The sequence below is a fragment of the Engraulis encrasicolus genome, chromosome 16, assembly GCF_034702125.1.
Source record: "Engraulis encrasicolus isolate BLACKSEA-1 chromosome 16, IST_EnEncr_1.0, whole genome shotgun sequence".
Lineage (NCBI taxonomy): Eukaryota > Metazoa > Chordata > Actinopteri > Clupeiformes > Engraulidae > Engraulis > Engraulis encrasicolus.
The window spans coordinates 27,265,634-27,283,133 of record NC_085872.1 but is presented as its reverse complement, the minus strand read 5'-3'; the positions used below and the strand labels follow the sequence as shown (position 1 = coordinate 27,283,133).

The 17,500-nt window shown below is 43.2% G+C and overlaps 2 protein-coding genes across 2 annotated transcripts in view; one reads left to right on the top strand and one right to left on the bottom strand.

Moving 5' to 3' along the window:
* Positions 1 to 1,826: 1,826 nt before the first annotated feature.
* crybb1l2 (crystallin, beta B1, like 2) lies at positions 1,827 to 14,679 on the bottom strand. The gene is made up of 7 exons (XM_063220344.1): positions 14,418 to 14,679; positions 5,143 to 5,223; positions 4,511 to 4,617; positions 3,742 to 3,860; positions 3,360 to 3,492; positions 2,739 to 2,881; positions 1,827 to 2,271 (listed from the first exon to the last, which is right to left on the bottom strand). Exons 3-7 carry the CDS (start codon positions 4,610 to 4,612, stop codon positions 2,100 to 2,102), a joined length of 669 nt encoding a protein of 222 aa, XP_063076414.1. The 5' UTR covers positions 4,613 to 4,617; positions 5,143 to 5,223; positions 14,418 to 14,679; the 3' UTR covers positions 1,827 to 2,099.
* Positions 14,680 to 17,324: 2,645 nt separating this feature from the next.
* Positions 17,325 to 17,500, top strand: part of cryba1l2 (crystallin, beta A1, like 2) — a 7,242-nt gene continuing 7,066 nt past the window's right edge. Inside the window, exon 1 of the mRNA XM_063219197.1 lies at positions 17,325 to 17,383. The gene's annotated coding sequence lies outside the window, so the exon portion shown is untranslated. The remainder of the gene's footprint in view (positions 17,384 to 17,500) is intronic.

Genomic DNA, 17,500 nt, shown 5'->3' with positions numbered 1-17,500 from the left:
CGTTGCCATTCTATTCATTTGTAGTTTATAACTCCTTTGCCCGTCCAAACACACTTCTATTTATCTGTCAGTGTTTTTGTTGAAGATTTATGCGGCAGTGTTTGTTGTTGGAGAGAAAGTGGAGGAGAATTGGGAAAAGATGAAAGAGACAAAAAAAACATCTGTGAGAAGAATATTGATAGGTCCATTTTTATCTTTGGAAAAAAAGATCTCAAAAATGAAGAACTGGGAACAAAAGAATATTCAGACATTTTGCAACCCTTTCCTTGTTTCATTCTTCACCCTGTTGCTTCATTCCAAACCCTACTCAGCTTCCTCGGCATACTTTATCGTTAATAAAGCGAAACAAACAAATCCAAACAAGCTCCCTTGATTAGGACTTTCATCACAATCACAGTTTGGCACATCATTAAAGATATAATATAATATTGGCCCTGGTAGCTGAGGCACAAAGTAGACAAATTGGGCGCTTGTCACGGCTACAACACAACCCCCCCCCCCCCCACCCCCTTCTCCTTCCCCCCACCATAGCCATCCGCTCCCATCATACAAAGGACATGACAAGCCTGATTAGTAGATAAAGGGTTATTTTTACTGGGACTACCGAAAGAAATATTCTGCGTCGTCACAGTGGCGTTGCGCCCTGCTGCATGTGTCACTGTTGTCACGTACGAGCAGCCGATTTAAAAATATGGAGAGCAGCCCTCATGAGAAACACTAAGCGGAGTTACTTAAACATTTTAGCTGCTAATGATGTAGCTTTGTCCTTGTTCGCTTTGAAAGGAGGTGGCTCTATATAGAGAGTCGGCTAATTAAGAAGTCACAAGTAGTGAGTAATCCTTGTTTGCTTCCTGCATCTAAATGATAAAAACACCTACATTTCACATAAACACAGGTGTCAAAAGTAAAAGTAGAAGTACTTTTGTGGTGTAATTACAACACTAGCACATGGCATTACATAGCTGTTACACCATTTACACCATTGTACCTAATGAGATAGATAGACTGTGATGTCACTGAAAAACACTGAAAAACTAACTAGGACCCACCACAAACTTGATCCAACCAGTGCAGAGTTAGCTGATCACAAGACAAGTACACAGGTGTACTGGTTACTGAGATAAGTTACTTGTGTTGGAAGGAAACTGTGTTTCTTTTTTGACTTTTACTTTTACTTTTGACGCCTCTGCACATAAAAGGGGTAAGTACAAGTGATTTGACATTTGATTGTATGCAGTGTAATTATAACCCAGCAAGTTTGCTGAGATGAAAACAGCAAGACAACTGTGTGCAATATGCAATGTTTCTTTATTTGGTAATTCCAAAATGAGAGGAAGTCACAGGTTTTACAGATGGTACAGAAAACCCCGTCCCACCTCCCACCCCAAAAACAGCCGTTTAGTCTGCTTGTGATTGCCGCCGATAAGTCCTATTTGGCAGCGGCCTCTCTACACTGATTGCTTCACTCCACTAATGATGGTGAGAATGTTGAAAGGAGGATAAGAAAGAGGAGGAGGAAAAGGTAGAGAGAAAAGGTGGAGAGGAGAAAGTGTCGTTGAAATTAGCAGAGGGAAAGGGGAGAGGGGGGAAGTGAAGCAGGGCAGTTATCCCACAGATTGCCAGTTCATCAAGTCATCACACATCAGCTCCTCAGCAATGGCCCCTTGTCTTTCCCTTACAGAGGTGTCCATAATTTATGTCAATACCTTATTCTATCCCTAACCCCTAAACTACTAAACCCAGTTGAATGTCGGTTCCCTCCCTCCCACCTGATTCTACCGTGTCCCTCACCCCCACCCCCCTCCCCCTCGTCTACCAGAGTAGCCGATGTGTGATGTCATCCGTGGGCCTACGTGGGCTTACGGGCCTTTCTTGCGTTCCTTCTTGGCCCTGTGGTGATCGCTGCCTCCCCCACTTCCTCCGCACTCCCCACCGGTGGCGGCGGCGCGCTTTCTCACGGCGGCCGCCTCACCCGACCCTCCTGCCCCTCTCTCTCTTTCTCCTGCTCCTGCTCCTCCTGCTGCTCCTGCTCCTCTTCCCGCATCCCTGTCTCCTTTTCCCTCTCCCGCGCTCCCCCTCTTCCTCGTCCTCCGGGGCCCTCACTTGGTGGCCATGGTGTAGCAGCCCTCAGGGTGCCACTGCATGTCGCGGATGCGACGCACAGACTGGAACTGGGGGCAGCGGGCGCCGTACTCGTTGAAGTGCCTGAACTCGCCCTTCTCCAGCAGGTACTGGCAGCCACGGTAACCGGGGTACTGGTAGCCCACCCAGCTGATGAAAAGAAAGAAAGAGAGGGGAGAGAATCAGAATCAGAAACAGGGTAAGTGAGCATGGGGCATGGGGGTGTGGGGATGGGGATGAGGAGATGGAAGACGGTGCGGTGAGATGAAAGGATATGAAAGGTTTTAAAAGTCCGGGTTGAGATAAAAATAGGATGTAATATGAGAGCTATGATGCAGAAGGCAGAGAGAGGGAGAGAGAGGGAGAGAGAGGAAAAAGCTTTCAAAGTAGTAAGAGGGAAATGAAGATGAGGCATCAGACATGAATACCAAAAAGGCAAAAGATGAAGAGAGATCGTAATAATGATCTCACTCGTAAGCACTTCTACTTTGCAGCCCCATACATAATTAATATCAATGATATCCCAACATCTAAAAATGTCTTGCGTATATTAGATAGGCCAAGTATAGTGTAACGCATGTTGAATGACAAGTGTGATGGAGATCAAAAGTACTTACGTTCCACAGCTGACCATGATGCTGCCAACTCTATCAGTGAAGCCATAGGCGAACATGCTGGGCACGTCATCGTCGATGATCTCCATCTTGCGACCCTTGAACTCTCCAACCTCGTACAGGCAGATCTTGTGCTTCTCAGCGTCCTGGTGCAGAGATGAGAAAGACAAGGATGAGGGAGAGGGAGAGACGTCGCTCAGTATGTACAGAGAAGACAGACAGAGAGATATGTGACTATCCATATGTGACTGACTATCCATAAAGATGTAGAGAGGCAGGATGCTTTGAAAAGATCAAAATATGTTCGTCGTAGTAGGTAAACAGATAATGTGAGCTCAGTGAATTGAAAGATCAATGACTGGAAGGAGAGAAGGAGGAATAAACATGAAGATAAGGACAGGGCTCAGAGATTAGACAAGAGGTGTGGAGAAGACTAGAGACTGTTAGAAAACAGGAAAGGAGAGCAGGGAAGAGAGCCTTAAAGAGCCATGAAGAAGCAGGAAGTGAGTGTGAGAGTGGGAGAGTTCCGTGGCATTGAAGAGACTCAGTGGAAGGAGTTGTATGAAGTGGAGGAGGGAACGGGAGGAGGAAGAGAAGAAGGAGGAGGAAGAGAGGTGGGCGTACCATTCTGATGGGTCTGAAGGACATCATGTAGTCGTTCTTCATGCTGTTGCTCCAGGTGTCCCAGCGGGGGTACTCTCCCTTCTCCAGGATGTACATCTCACCGCAGAAGTTCATCTGCTCGTAGCCGACGAAGCTGTGAAACAGATTGGGAAAAGATTGAAAGGGAAGCATTGTTTTGTTTACGCATTGGCACTTCAAGAGAGACAAGGCAGACCCTGTTTCAGGCACTTGGTAGTGTAACTGTGAGATGACACAATGTAATGTTACTGAAGTTGCTTTGATACATCTTGCCTCCTCGGGACTCCAATTTCAATCGTATGTATGTGTGTGCTTCTGTGGTCTGTCTGTCTGTGCTTTGTGTGAGAGAGAAAGAGACACTCACGGTCCGCAGAACACCTTGAGGGAGCGCACATTGTCCATGCCCATGGCACAAACGTTCACGCACTCGTTGTTGATCTCCATGCAGCGACCCTGGAAGTTCTCCTGGTCCCACACGCACATCTGCAAACAAGAAAAGCGATAAAGAAGAGTTTGATTTGTACAGTATTGCCTCACATTCACCACCAAGACAAGCTCTACTACTAAGACACACTTATGAAAACTGTGATGATTACAGGCAGTTGCATAAGTAAGCAACACTTCATGTCTAAAACTTTGACTTGAAACGCCTCCACATATAGCTATGGCAACTGCCATCCATCTGCCATTCAACTGCCATTCATCTAAACATCCAGGGCCTACACGTGTTTAAATATGGACCTGTTTTTCTTTCTAGAACATACGTTATGTGTTGTGTTTGAGCAAGCACAGCACAGACACACATATACACTGTCACCAATAGAAGGTGTGAGGAAAAGGAGAGATACTGTGAGGGAAACAGAGTATCTGCTTGTCAAACACAAGCAGGTAATTGGAGTGCTTCTGGGTCTTCACATTTTTTCCTGGTGCTCATCAGTTTAGGGGCTCTCAAACTTGGTCCAGAAAGACAGATGCTGAGGCACTCAAGGTTGCAATTTATCTTACTTTTTTATTTGGCCCAGCCAAATAAAAAAGTAAAATCAATTGCAACCTTGAGTGCCTCAGCATCTGTCTTTCTGGACCAGAGCCCCTGCTTGTGTTTAACAGAGGAGATTAGAAGCTTGTGATTTTACCTTGTAGGACATATTTCCCTGCTCGGATCTCTTCTCTCTGCCCTGGGCGGCCTTGCCGTCGGTCTGAGAGGCAGCCTTGGTCTTCTCGCCGCTGGAGGACATGGTGACTGAAGCCCCGTCAAGGGAGAAACAAACACGTTATTAAAAAATCATGCCATGTGACAGGAAAAAACACCTTCATTCATCCTAAATCGGTGTGCTCACAATACATTAGCTGAAGAATACTAACGTAGCTGCTGAATTGTAAAATGAATGGGCATTTAAACATTTAACTGATATAATTGATTAGATAAATAACTGATAAAACACTGTTCAAAAAACTATTAGTCAACGTAGAGCATGATTAAAAACTAAATTCAACAAAATAAACCGACTGACTAATGACTAATAACTCAAATTAGCCATTCCTAAACATGCTCAACTCTCTCAAATGTAGAAATGCCTGATTCTCTAACTGGGCTATTCTGAGCTGTTTGAAACAAATAAATCTCTGTATTTTGTAATCCCAGTGGAATATGTTGATGTTTTTTTTTGTCCACTGTCCACTTGTGTGTTGTGTGTGGCGTGTTTTTGCTCCGTATAGCTGAGTGGGTGTCGCTTGCGATGCATTGCACTGCATTGCATGGCCTTACCTCCGGAGTAGGTGCTGTTATCGCTCTGGGTGACTGTGAGTGAAGGCTTCGGGGGCCACCAGGTTTTTATACGCTGGCGCTCTGCGTGGAGGGATTAGAGCCAGAGAAACAAACCCGCTGAGTAGCCACACTAGCCAAAGAATAGAACTGACCCCATCATCAAAGAGCGAGGGAGAGAGAGAGAGAGGGAGGTCGAGAGAGAGAGAGAGAGAGAGAGAGAGAGGGAGAGAGAGAGAGAGAGAGAGAGAGTGAGAGAGACTTTTTGACTTTGAAAAAGATTTTATTACAGAATTCATGTGGTTAATACACATACACATAGCCCACTAGGAGCTGACTTTAAAAAGAAAAAATAAGAGAGAGAGAGAGAGAGAGAGAGAGAGTGTGAGAGAGAGAGAGAGATATAGTTTGAGAGAGAGAGTTTGAGAGAGAGAGGGTGAGTGGGAGGAAGAGAGAGTGGGAAAAGTGGACAGAGCATAGCATGGAGGAGAGGAGACGTAATAAAGTGATAATGGAAGAAAAGATGCAGAAGTGTGTAGCGCCGTTCAAGTCTCATAGTATCCTAGTTTGCGTCGGTTGTCTATTCCCGTGTCTTTGTCGGGCCTAAAACCTCAAGGTACCGTATACAGGTTACAAGGCATTACATGTAATGGTGAAACTCTAATAAGATGTATTTTTAGAAATAATTACAACATTAGATGGAAGAAACAATGAAAGAGCTGGAAAAAAAACTATCTTGGTAGATTTAAACCACTGATATTATCATGTCATTACTTATGGTAGCCACTCACATCATATTGCTATGGTCTTGGTTACAGTTATTAGTGCTACAGTTATTGGTGTGAGCAGGCCTTGCATTGTTCCTCTTCCATAGCCCAAAGCCATCAGCATCAACACTTCATCCAAAAACACGTTCACTCCACTGAACAACCAAAACCCACTCAAGTAACACTAGAGTGTGGGCGTCATAATAACTCAAGAAAATATTCTGATTTGTCTTGAAAGTGAAGGAGAGTTAGGCCGTGAGAGTCAAAGCATACAAAGACGTGTGTGCCTAAAAGTCCACTGCTACTAAGAGACAGGGGCGTAGGCAGAAATAATAAAACAGGTGGGCCCTTGGCTACGTCTATGCTAAGAGAACCCTAACAGCAAGTCTGACAAGTTGCCTCAATATTATGACCAAGCTTCACTGGAGTTGAAGAAGAACAGTAGCCTGATATAGCGCTGTAGAAGAAGAGGAAAAATTGAGCAGTTTGAATGAATCTACCACAAATGTGACCTATGAATGAATCTGACATATATAAATATGAGAACTATGCTGCTTTTATAGAAGTATAAAAAGAATGGATACAATACATTATGAGTTACTTTTTTTCCCCGGGAGTGTTCACATTGCCACGAAGACACACTCTGAAAGCATTTCAGCTAAATGGACAAACCTACGTGGTTGGTGGTTGCTGGGTTACTGCACCATATCTGCTCCTGAAAGCGACCTGCTTTTGTTGGTATTTATGTGTCATCAATGCTCCGATGGCTACTAGCTAATGTGTGATATATAATATCATCTGATACACACAGCACATCTGTGAACCACTTCAAAACTTGAGACGGAAATTGTATCGAAGTATTGACTATAGTATTGGCTGGTGGCATTTTGTATTCAAAAGTGCTGGCGATGCAATGAATTGGAACTTTTACATTTGTCTGTAAATGTTCATATTTATTCATGCTTTAACGGCTTTAGCTGTAAGAGTGCGTACTTTACATACAAGTCTATACAAGCCTAATGGGAAGGCACTTTGATGTTTCTTTTTTTTGCTCAGCGTTCATCATGCTCCTGATCACCAGAGGTTCAGCAGCAGCTGTGTCTTCAGGCCTGTTTGCTGTCAGAAAGAGACCTCACTCATGAGAAGAGGGTAATGAGGCATTGATCTCAACTAATGGTGACTGTGTTTGACCCCCAACCATTTGAAAATCAGGTCGAAAACTTTACTGGTCAATTTAATGAATGTATTAATGAATATATTAGTAGAGAAATGTTGAGATAATGTATCTGCAAATGGTCATTTCCAATCCTGAGTGTCTTGGGAAACCTATAGTTTATATGAAGTGAAATCTTTTCAATATTAATATGTATCTCTCAACACATAGACAGTCTTAAATGATTTAGTGTTTCAGGATTACGTTTGATACACTGAAATGTTCAATAATTCAGCACAAGGGAGCAAGCAGCGAAAAAATATCAGGGTTTTTTTTACATTTCTGCCTGACACATTTCACACAACAACTGACAAGCCGGGTCTGCAAGAGTTCCGAGTGAAGAGGCGTAGACCTTGAGCAGAGCCTGGTCTAGAGGATAGCCTATGATGGGTAGAGCAATGACAGGAGGAACAGGAAAGGCAGAGAAGGACAGGAGAGGAGAGAAAGGAGGAGAGGGAGAGGGGAGGGAGAGGGGAGGAGTGAGAGAAGAAAAGAAGAGGTGAGGGAGAGGAGATCGGAGGAGAGGAGAGCAGAGGGGAGGGGAGGAGAGGAGAGGAGAGCAGAGCAGAGCAGAGCAGAGCAGGTGAGGGAGAGCAGAAAAGGTGAGGGAGAGGAGAGGAGGGAAGAAAAAAAGAAGAGGCGAGGGAGAAGAGAGGAAGCCGAGAAGAAAAAAAGAAGAGGTGAGGGAGAGCAGTTGGGTTGAGGGAGAGGAGGGAGAGAAGGGCACACAGAAATTGTAAGAACTAGTATGTGTTGGAACGAAATGTTCAGTTTACTATAGAAGTAAAGCTGCCAGCTACACGTACAAGTTTTGCACGGCTGGTAACAGTTACTGCTGTGTGCTGCTCTTGAGAGTAATATATATTTACACTACACATTGTCATGTATATAAGGCTTATATTATTTCCAGAGAGGAGATAATGAATAGGAAACAATGAAAGGGTATGCGCAAGACACACTTACAAACACAGACAGGTGCACACATGAACACACATTACTATTTTAGAGCTTGTCAAAATAGCCCGAAGAACTAGCCTGTCTGCCTTGTCAAAACAGTGAGTCTGTTTTACTGAAAAATCTCCAGTGACAGAATCAAAGGTGCACAACACCAAATAAAACTGTCAACAATCACAAAACACATTGTGAACCTCTGACTCAACCCCCATCTGAGAAGACTTGGGAAGCAGTGGAGTACCTTCTGTAGCACCGTGTGTAAACTACTGGGTGTAAACTATTGATTATTTATAGGTCCTCCCCTGCAAATGTAACAGCATATGTGATAGTGGTGTGGATCGGCACTGCCCTCATGATCCGATTCGCGATTCAGGAGGTAGCAATTCGATTCGATTCGATTCTATGCGATCCGATTCAATTCTACAATGCATTGCAATGCATTACATTTCTACTGAAAGCAAAGCAGATTTTTAATCAGTCATGATGAGGCAATACAAGTAGTCAGATACTGAGCAACAATTTATTGGCTGTTTTCTGTATCAGTCTGTGTCAGTCTTGAAATGTTTTGAAGTGCTTTTATTTAATTTAACATTCATTTGCTCCCGAAATATACACGGAAGTAATTGAAACTTTAAAAAATTGCCGGATCGATTCTGGAAATTGCCGGATCGATTCTGGATCGTCCATGCCCTGCATTGGATTGCATCGCCGAGTCGATCATTGTTGACACCACTAATATGTGACAATGACAGCTCTTCACAAGAGCCTAAGGTGGTACATTTACCTCATACTTTGCCACATATTGCATAAGCCAGCCAGCTGCAAATATTTATAGTATTTTTAGGTATTGGTTAAAAAAAAGCCTATAATGTACCCCAAACAGCCAAGGAAGCTGTTTGTTAGGACATTTGACTATGCTTCACCCGATTTTTGTTTTAAGTCTCTCTGCCTTATTTTTGTGAAGTTAGGAACTGGAATGATGACATTTGCCAGGTCCCGCTGTTCAATTTGCGGTCACTAGGGGCGTTTAGATTTGTACGCTAGCAATGGTGAAGAATCTTTTAAAAAGTCCTGGTTCCTGTTCATGATCCGAATCACCACCATTTTAATTGGAATTTAATCACTTGTTCCTAGGGTCATTTCCAACAACTCCACCAAGTTTTATCCAAATCCGTTCATAAGTTTTGAACAAAAACTTCGGTTCATAAGTTTTGCCAAACAAACAGACTAACAAACAAACAAACAGACAAAGAAACAAGCACGGCCGAAAACATTACCTCCTTGGCGGAGGTAAATATATTCGCACATACAGTGAGTGAGTGCTCATATTTTCTGGCCTGTTGTGTGTGTTTACGTCCGTCAGAGAGGAAGTCAAAGAGGAGGCCATGAGAGCAGGGGCGGACTGATTAACGCAACCCCATGGGAGACCTCTGGCACACTGAGCATGTCAACACAGTTGGTATTAGTGATACCATGACGGCGTGGGGTTGCTGACTACAGCCTGGCAAAAAGAGAATGGGGATTGCGTCAGAGATGGCCGCCCCGTGGCCTGCATCGAAAAAAGGCACCAAACTGAGGTTTGTTTATTATTTTGAAAATGTAAAAAAATGAAATGAAAAAAGAGACCAGAAATACTTTTTTGAATGTTGTGTGCACTTGCTGTTGTATTTTGGATTTTTAACACATGTAGCCTGTGTGTGTGTGTGTGTGTGTGTGTGTGTGTGTGTGTGTGTGTGTGTGTGTGTGTGTGTGTGTGTGTGTGTGTGTGTGTGTGTGTGTGTGTGTGTGTGTGTGTGTGTGTGTGTGTGTGTGTGTGTGTGTGTGTGTGTGTGTGTGTGCGCGCGCGTGCTGGGGGTGTAAATAATAATGGAAATAAATCGATGCATCAATCCTACGGTCGACGACTTAATCGAATTGTATCGTATCGTGGGGCATTTTTAAGTATCGAAAATAATCGAATCGCTGGCCCCTGTCCAATGCCCTTGCTCCATAACATAATACAAGTAGAAAAGTAATTGGAAAAAATTTAATTGAATTGAATCATATCGTATCATGGGGAATTCTTAAGTATCGAAAATAATCAAATCCCTGGTTCAAGAAATCGATATCGTATCGTCATGGAGGCTGTGATTTACACCCCTAGCACGTGCGTGCTTGTGTGTGTGTGTGTGGATATTTTGATGAAACCTGTGACATCCTAAATCTGGAAAATCAGCTACTGTGCAATGAATGTGCTGTCTCAACAGTGTAAATAAATCCTGAATCCCTTATTATAGGCTACATCCTTGACCTACAGGTTTTGTTTCTGTTATGCGCAGCACTCAGCGTACTATATCTCATCTGTCATCCTGTTACATCCAGCTCTTGACACAGTTACCGCATATCTGTCTCATGATTCATCCATCCTTTGTACAAGGTCATTGTGTGCACATTTTATCTGTCGGAAGTTGTGTGCGTATAGATCACCAGATAAGTAATAAAGACACAACATACAGTAAGTATAAACACATTTCATGATAGGCCTAATCACATGCATGGTAGACCACCACATTGGATAAACAAAGCAGGCTGAACTCCCAGTAGCAACAGGGAATCTTGTGCACATGTAGTGTAGTATTGCAAGAGCTGATTAAAACCTTGCTCAAGGGCAATAGCAGGGTTTGTAGTGAGTAGAGTGCGCATCACAGGAGATGGAGTTTAGGTTGAGGGGTTACTATTTTTCATAATGACCGCAGTGCATGAGTGAGTTCATACATACACACATTACGCTGGGGGAAAACAAATGGCCGTGGGCCAAACCACACAATGATATCGAGCGACTATGAAACAGTCATACTTCATTAAGAGTTTGTAAAATAAGAACTATGAAAATGTGTCACGCTGTGATCTTTTTTGGTGCTGGAATCTTGGCTAGCAGCTGGCACAGATGGGCTGTCAAAACAATGCAGCTGTGCCTAACTATCGTAGGCCTTTTAATGCATCATATTTATCATATTTAATGTATCATATATTATATCTAATTCATCATAATGCATTCATTTAGGTATTTTTAAGGTCTTGCTGATAGCACTGCGCTGCCACTACCAAGCATTTGTTTTGTGTTTGTCAGTTATAGTTACGTATGTTGTTGTGATTGTACAGGTGTGATTAAGTGTGTTGGTTGCATGTAGAATTAGATAGTGAGTATGAGTTGCCTGAAGCCACTGGTGAGCCCCTGCCATGCATTGCTGTAGTGTAGAGTTTCTGTTTAATGCTCAAGAGGGCATTGGACATTGGCATTCTTATGACGAGGCCAAGCGGGTGTTTGTGAAGTGAAGTGAAAGCCCAACTGGGAAACTCCAACTCCCATTGTCATTGTGACACAGCACTCCACAGCACACATGTGTTCACTGCACACTGCACACAATGAAATTGCATTTATGCCTCACCTGTGCAAGGGGGCAGCCCCCAATGGTGCCCCTAGGGAGCAGTGCAGCGGGACCTCAGCCATGGAGGAGGATGGGGGAGAGCACTGCTTAATTACTCCCCCCCACCAACCTGGCGGGTCGGGAGTCGAACGGGCAACCTTTGGGATACAAGTCTGACGCCCTAACCGCTTACCCATGACTGCCCTTCGAAAAGCTTGAGAAACATTGCTGTAGTTACTGTTGGTGTTGCCACTATCAGGCAATATTACTACAACTACAAGCTACTGGAGACATTGAAAATGGACTAGCTCCGAAACGTCTGTCTCTCCAGTTAATCCTTAGACTTCTGTTGTATATTTTCGGCTTCAATACACTTTTTCACACAAGTCTTGTGTGCGCCTCCTTTTTCCATTATTTTGAGTGATTACTACTTTTTTGGGAGTGCTCGCACCAAGCAATACACGAGCATTAAGTTCAAGGCGCAGACGCCGACCTTTGTTGGTCTTTTTGTCAATATTACTACAACCACAGAACACTGCTGCTACTGCCACTAGAGAACAGCTTGTGGGTAGCTGTAGCCTAATGGTTAGGGAGTCACTTTTGGGACAAGATGATTGCAAATTCGAGTCCCAGCTGAATCAGTAGGTAATGGCGGAAGTGCCCTTGTGCTAGGCACCTGACTGACTCCATATGGCTTCAGGGACTGTAACCAGTATCCTGTAATAAGTATAAGTCCAGGGAAAGAAAGGAATCACCGGAGCTAATTTCAGATGTGGAAATTAACTTGTTTTATTGGGCAAGCACCGTTAGTCTTGCCGCTTGCCCAATAAAACAAGTTAATTTCCACATCTGAAGATGCTCCGGTGATTCCTTTCTTTCCCTGCATTTACCAAGTCCTTTCCCGTGATTGTGATTCCCAGATTGTGAAACGCAGGAGTGCGGAGGATACTGTATCTCATAAGTATACGTCCCTTTGTATTAAATTGTCATACAAGTATAATTTTAAGCAAAAAGAACACTAGTATTACTTCTACTACAAAACCTGTTTTACTGCCACTTAAAAACAGTAGTGTTGCGGCCACCAAACAGCATCAGTAGGCTATTGCTGCCACTGCACAGCACTAGTCAGTGGTGTAGTCTACTTTTTTGTGGTGGGTATACTGTATATTTGAGCATTTTTTGTAGTGGGTATACTGTTTATGTTTGTGCTATTCTAAATAATGGATCAATCCATTTTAAGTGGGTATATCCCTGAAATTTGAAAGTGGGTATACTCCGTATACCTGCGTTGTACGAAGACTACACCACTGGCACTAGTGCTACTGTCAAAGCCAACTGATAAAACTACCACTAGAGCGCTAACATCACTACCACTAAAATGCTACCGTGACAGCAAAGGGCGTTGAATTGGGCATTGATTTGATGATAATCGATACCGATTCCTTTGCTCTCAGGGTAGTGTAACTGGTATGCGGTACAGCACTAATGGTAGGCCTACTGTACTGCCACCTGTGCTATGAGGTGATGCTGTAATGGACTGAGGCCCCCAGGTTAAGGAGTGAGGGTCGACCGATGCAGGTTTTTTAATGGCCGACGCCGATATCAATTTCGTTCCATCACCCTTGGTCGATGGCTGATATGCACTGCCGATTTCCTGAAGCGGATATTTGGGGCCGATATGGCCAAAATAAGTTTTAAAAATGACAAATATTCCAGCATACAACTACTCTAACGTTACAGCTTGCTAAATAGTTTATAGTAGTGAGCCGTTTAAATGGGACACACATTCCCAGCATTCCCGTTTTTTTCCAACCCACTTAATAAATTCCAGGCACATGTGGGCTATTACATGCACATGATATCATGGCATTCAAGTTTCCAAATTAAAATAGGGTGGTTTCAAAACGGCATTTCAAAAGCATTACGCGCCGGCGCGCATTGCGGGTCTTCGAGCAACACAGAGCTGCCCTTGCATGCCTGTCAAATGACACCGGGTAGGGATCGGCCAAACCACATGAGAATCGGCCGATGCCGATACATTAAAAAAAAACCCTCAAATATCAGCCCGATGTGTCTAACCTTATTAAGGAGGCCTGTGCCCTTTTCTGATCATATGAAATTAACATGGCAATCCTCACGGAGTGCTCTTGCAAAACTGGCAGACTGGGAAAATGCCAAAATTGTCCCTCAAAAGGGCCCCTCAACAGTAAATACCAGCGAAAGTAATGCCAAAGGTGTCTATGTTTCACCAAGGGCCCCAAATGGCTAGAACTGCTGCTGACATAAAAGCACACATTTGAGGTGCTGTGTATTTGTGGATTTGTTTGATCTTTTTGACATCAGTTGGAAAGCATGTTCCTCATAACACTTTATTCCAAAAGGATTCCGAAAGCCGTTTCTTATATTGACATGTGAGGAGCGATGCCATGCTACGTGTACTTTCTTGATGGTGATCAGTAGTGTACATCAGCATACACTATATCGTAAAACATGCAAGTCTATATCTGTTGCAGGGACTTATTGCGATTTAGGTGATACAGGTTTGTGTAAAGGTGGGCTTCCAGGTAATGTCAAGGTCACTGCAAATGATGGCTAGGCCCAATACTGTTACTGTCAGGTGGTCGAGGAACCCAGCTCAAAAAATTAAACCCTGACCATGGCTGTGGATTTTTTTAAATCATTACTTATTTATTATATTTATATTTTTATTATTTTTTATTTACTTATTTTAAACAGGCTCCAGGTAGGATTAAAAGTTTAATTAATCACGGTCCCGAGACAGCCAACGCTTATGCGAGTCTTTAGTAAGTGAACGACGGCTCTCGTGATCACTTCCACGGTCTGCTGTCAGAAAAACCCCACATGCAACTTTTGGCAGCGTGGTCCGAGGGAGTCTCGTGGGAAACACTTATCATTTGAAAATATCGCTTTACATACCGCATTCAGATTTGTATCAACTGTTGGCATTCCGGGATGAAAAACTCACAGCGAGTTTATTTGAACAGCATTTTTTCATTACGGTGTCGATTTTGAGACAGGCATGTCACGGGCAGCACGCAAATGACGTCATCCTACCTAGTGCCTCTTTAAATGTATACAACACAACATACTGCATAATCAATAAATGTTCCTGCAACACCACATTCACTCCCACCCCAGAAAACAAGCTAACAGGATAACCTTACCTAAATAAACTACAAACCCCAACTCCGATGAAGTTGGGACACTTGGTAAACTGGGAATAAAATCAATACACTATCATTTTCAAAACATTTAATTCAGTCTTTAGATGGAGAATAGTGAAGACAACATATTAACTGTTAAAACGGAGAACAATATTGTTTTGGTGGACATGTGCTCATTTAAAATCTGATAACTGCAACATGCCTCAAAGAGATGCAGAGGTTTAACATTCTTCTATGCACCCGAGCTCGCTTGAAGGAGACCCAGAGGACATGGGAAACTGTCCTTTGGTTACAGAAGGCATTAAGACATTATTTTTGAACATAGGGTCTTGCAAATCCTGTGCTGTGGTGAAAATGGACCATCCAACTTGCTGTATTCCTCAGTCCAAAAGTCAGCATTTATGATGGCATGGGTGCAGTAGGGCATTGGTTTAGCTCTTCTCACTCATCCGTACAGTTAAAGATGGTGCTGAATGATATATGTGGTTTTAAATAGCATGAGAAGACACTCAGACATTAGGCCTATATTTTGAAAGGAGGCCTTCAATTATTGCCACATAAGGCCAATTTGCATTTTCTACTTTGGTCTAAAACAAGATCGCCGGAAGTTTTAAAATGGTGGTGCCTTTTTTCTTCATTCTCTATTTCTTAATAATGTTACTGCTGCTGCACTCCTCTCATTTCTCTGCAGTAAAAGTAGAGAAAGCCTCATTAAGGGAGACCAAAAGTGGTTATGCAAATACACCACTGCATCCCCCTCTCCGGCACGGTCTAAGAGTTTAGCTCCATTATAAGGACAACCAGGTGATAAAGTGGATGGCTTGTTGTCAAGAAGACTTGGCCCACTGTACGCACTATAGAAAGGAAAGCACTACGAAACATGATGAAGAATACACCTACCATTTGAGCTGTTGAAATCGTGTTCAAGACAGGAACTAACACTGTTTTTAGGCCCTATATGAAAATGATCTCATACGTTAATGTAATTGTGTTGTCCTTTCTTTTGTTTTTAGTCTTCTTCAACATTTGCTTCCTTTTATTGCCCCGGCAAGTCTTTTGAGACATGTTATTTTTTCATCATAGGCCTACTGTATGAATGTCCCACAAAACAATCATTTTTGTCAGTTTTTTGACAGCTGATATGTTGTCTTTGCACCATTCTCCATATAATGTAAGAATCAGATGACAGTATTTTGTTATTATTCACAATTTACCTAGTGTCCCTATTTCAATGCAGTTGGGGTTTTGTAAATCTCCACACTGACAATTTATTTGGCCCTAATTTTTCTGTCTTAGATCTTCATCAGTTAAATAAGTCTGAGGCAGGAATAGCGTGACCTAATAAAAAAGGAGAGACAAAAGTACTGTTATGATTTCATAATCGATTCCTAATACACAGTAAATGTTGCGGTGTTAATTCAACACGTAGAGAGTTCATTTAAGTCCAAATGATGTCAAATCAACTCTCTAAGTGTTAAATGAGCACTGCAGAATTTACTGTGTATGCGACTGATGTGAGTAATTTCCTGCACAACTGTCAGTTTGAGATATTTACTGTACTAACAATGTTAACAATTTGTTCTGGGTAAAAAAGCAAACCAAAGGCCATATCACTAGGGCTTTTGTGGTGTCCCTGTCAGACCAGTCTCTGTGTGTGTGTGTGTGTGTGTGTGTGTGTGTGTGTGTGTGTGTGTGTGTGTGTGTGTGTGTGTGTGTGTGTGTGTGTGTGTGTGTGTGTGTGTGTGTGTGTGTGTGCATGGTTGTGTGTTGGCGGGGTGGAGGTGGGAGGTGGTGGTGGTTGGAAAAGGGTAGGGGTGAGCGTTGGGTGGCGGCTGGGCAGGGATAGCTGTGATGGGGGGGCTGTCAAAATGATCCATCCATAAGGTAATAGCGTCACACCGTGGCGACCCCCTGACCCTCATGAGGGCCTGGCTGGGTTAGGGTTGGGGGGGTGATGCCAAGTTACCACGCACACTGCAGTAATTGGGCAACAAGTGTAATGTCACTATGGCCTATCCAAAGCTTCTTGAGTTCTTGATTTTTTTAAAAAGAAAAATAGCTCTTTTAATGAATGAATAGGCCTAAATACTTTCAGCATAAAAGAATGAACAAGTAAATATCATTTTCCAAGTCATATCACAAACAAGTGGGGAATATAATGTATGGAGAGAGGTTGAGCTTTTCGAGGTTTTGCCAGAGTCCCCTGTGCAAAAGCATACACTGCGACGGTAGGGAACAAATCCCCTCATTCTTTACTTACAGGCCGTCCATTGTGCGCTATAAGATACACAATGCTGACATATACGAATGCAACAGCGTTCGTCTATTGTGCGTTGCCCATTGACACCTACCGCGGCCGCGCACGGCCTCTCTCCACTGCTGCACATTCAGGCCGTTGGTGCCAACGGGTCTATGTTAACCAACTCGCTGAGTCGGCAGTAGCCTGCACGATTACATAGAAAACAACAAAAAGTTTTGGCCTGAGGGGGAAGAGAAGGGGATGGTTGGGAGGAAAGGGCACGCGCTTACAAAAATGGACGGGGACGCGCTCTCAGACGCGCGCACCGTCACTTTGCGTGTCTGGCGTGGCGACGCTCCCCTAACTGTAACTGCCGCTATAAAACTGAAGCGCCAGCATTTCACAAAACTTTACGCAAAACACGATCACACGAAAACACGCGCGCCACCTCCGAACCTACAAGGAGATTGTTGATAAAAGTAAGAACTAAATTATGTATGATTTGGTGTGTAGTGGGATTATTGAATTGTTGTTTATTATTGATTATTGTTAGGCTATGTATGATAATGTGCTATACTTACTGTTTATTGCTTATT

Excerpts from the sequence above, each read along its gene's own strand:
- crybb1l2 (XM_063220344.1), bottom strand. The coding sequence starts at position 4,612 with ATGTCCTCCAGCGGCGAGAAGACCAAGGCTGCCTCTCAGACCGACGGC. Across the intron at positions 3,861-4,510 it reads AGGGAAATATGTCCTACAAG|ATGTGCGTGTGGGACCAGGA; the intron begins GTAAAATCACAA and ends TCTTGTTTGCAG. Across the intron at positions 2,882-3,359 it reads CCTTCAGACCCATCAGAATG|GACGCTGAGAAGCACAAGAT; the intron begins GTACGCCCACCT and ends TCTCTGCACCAG.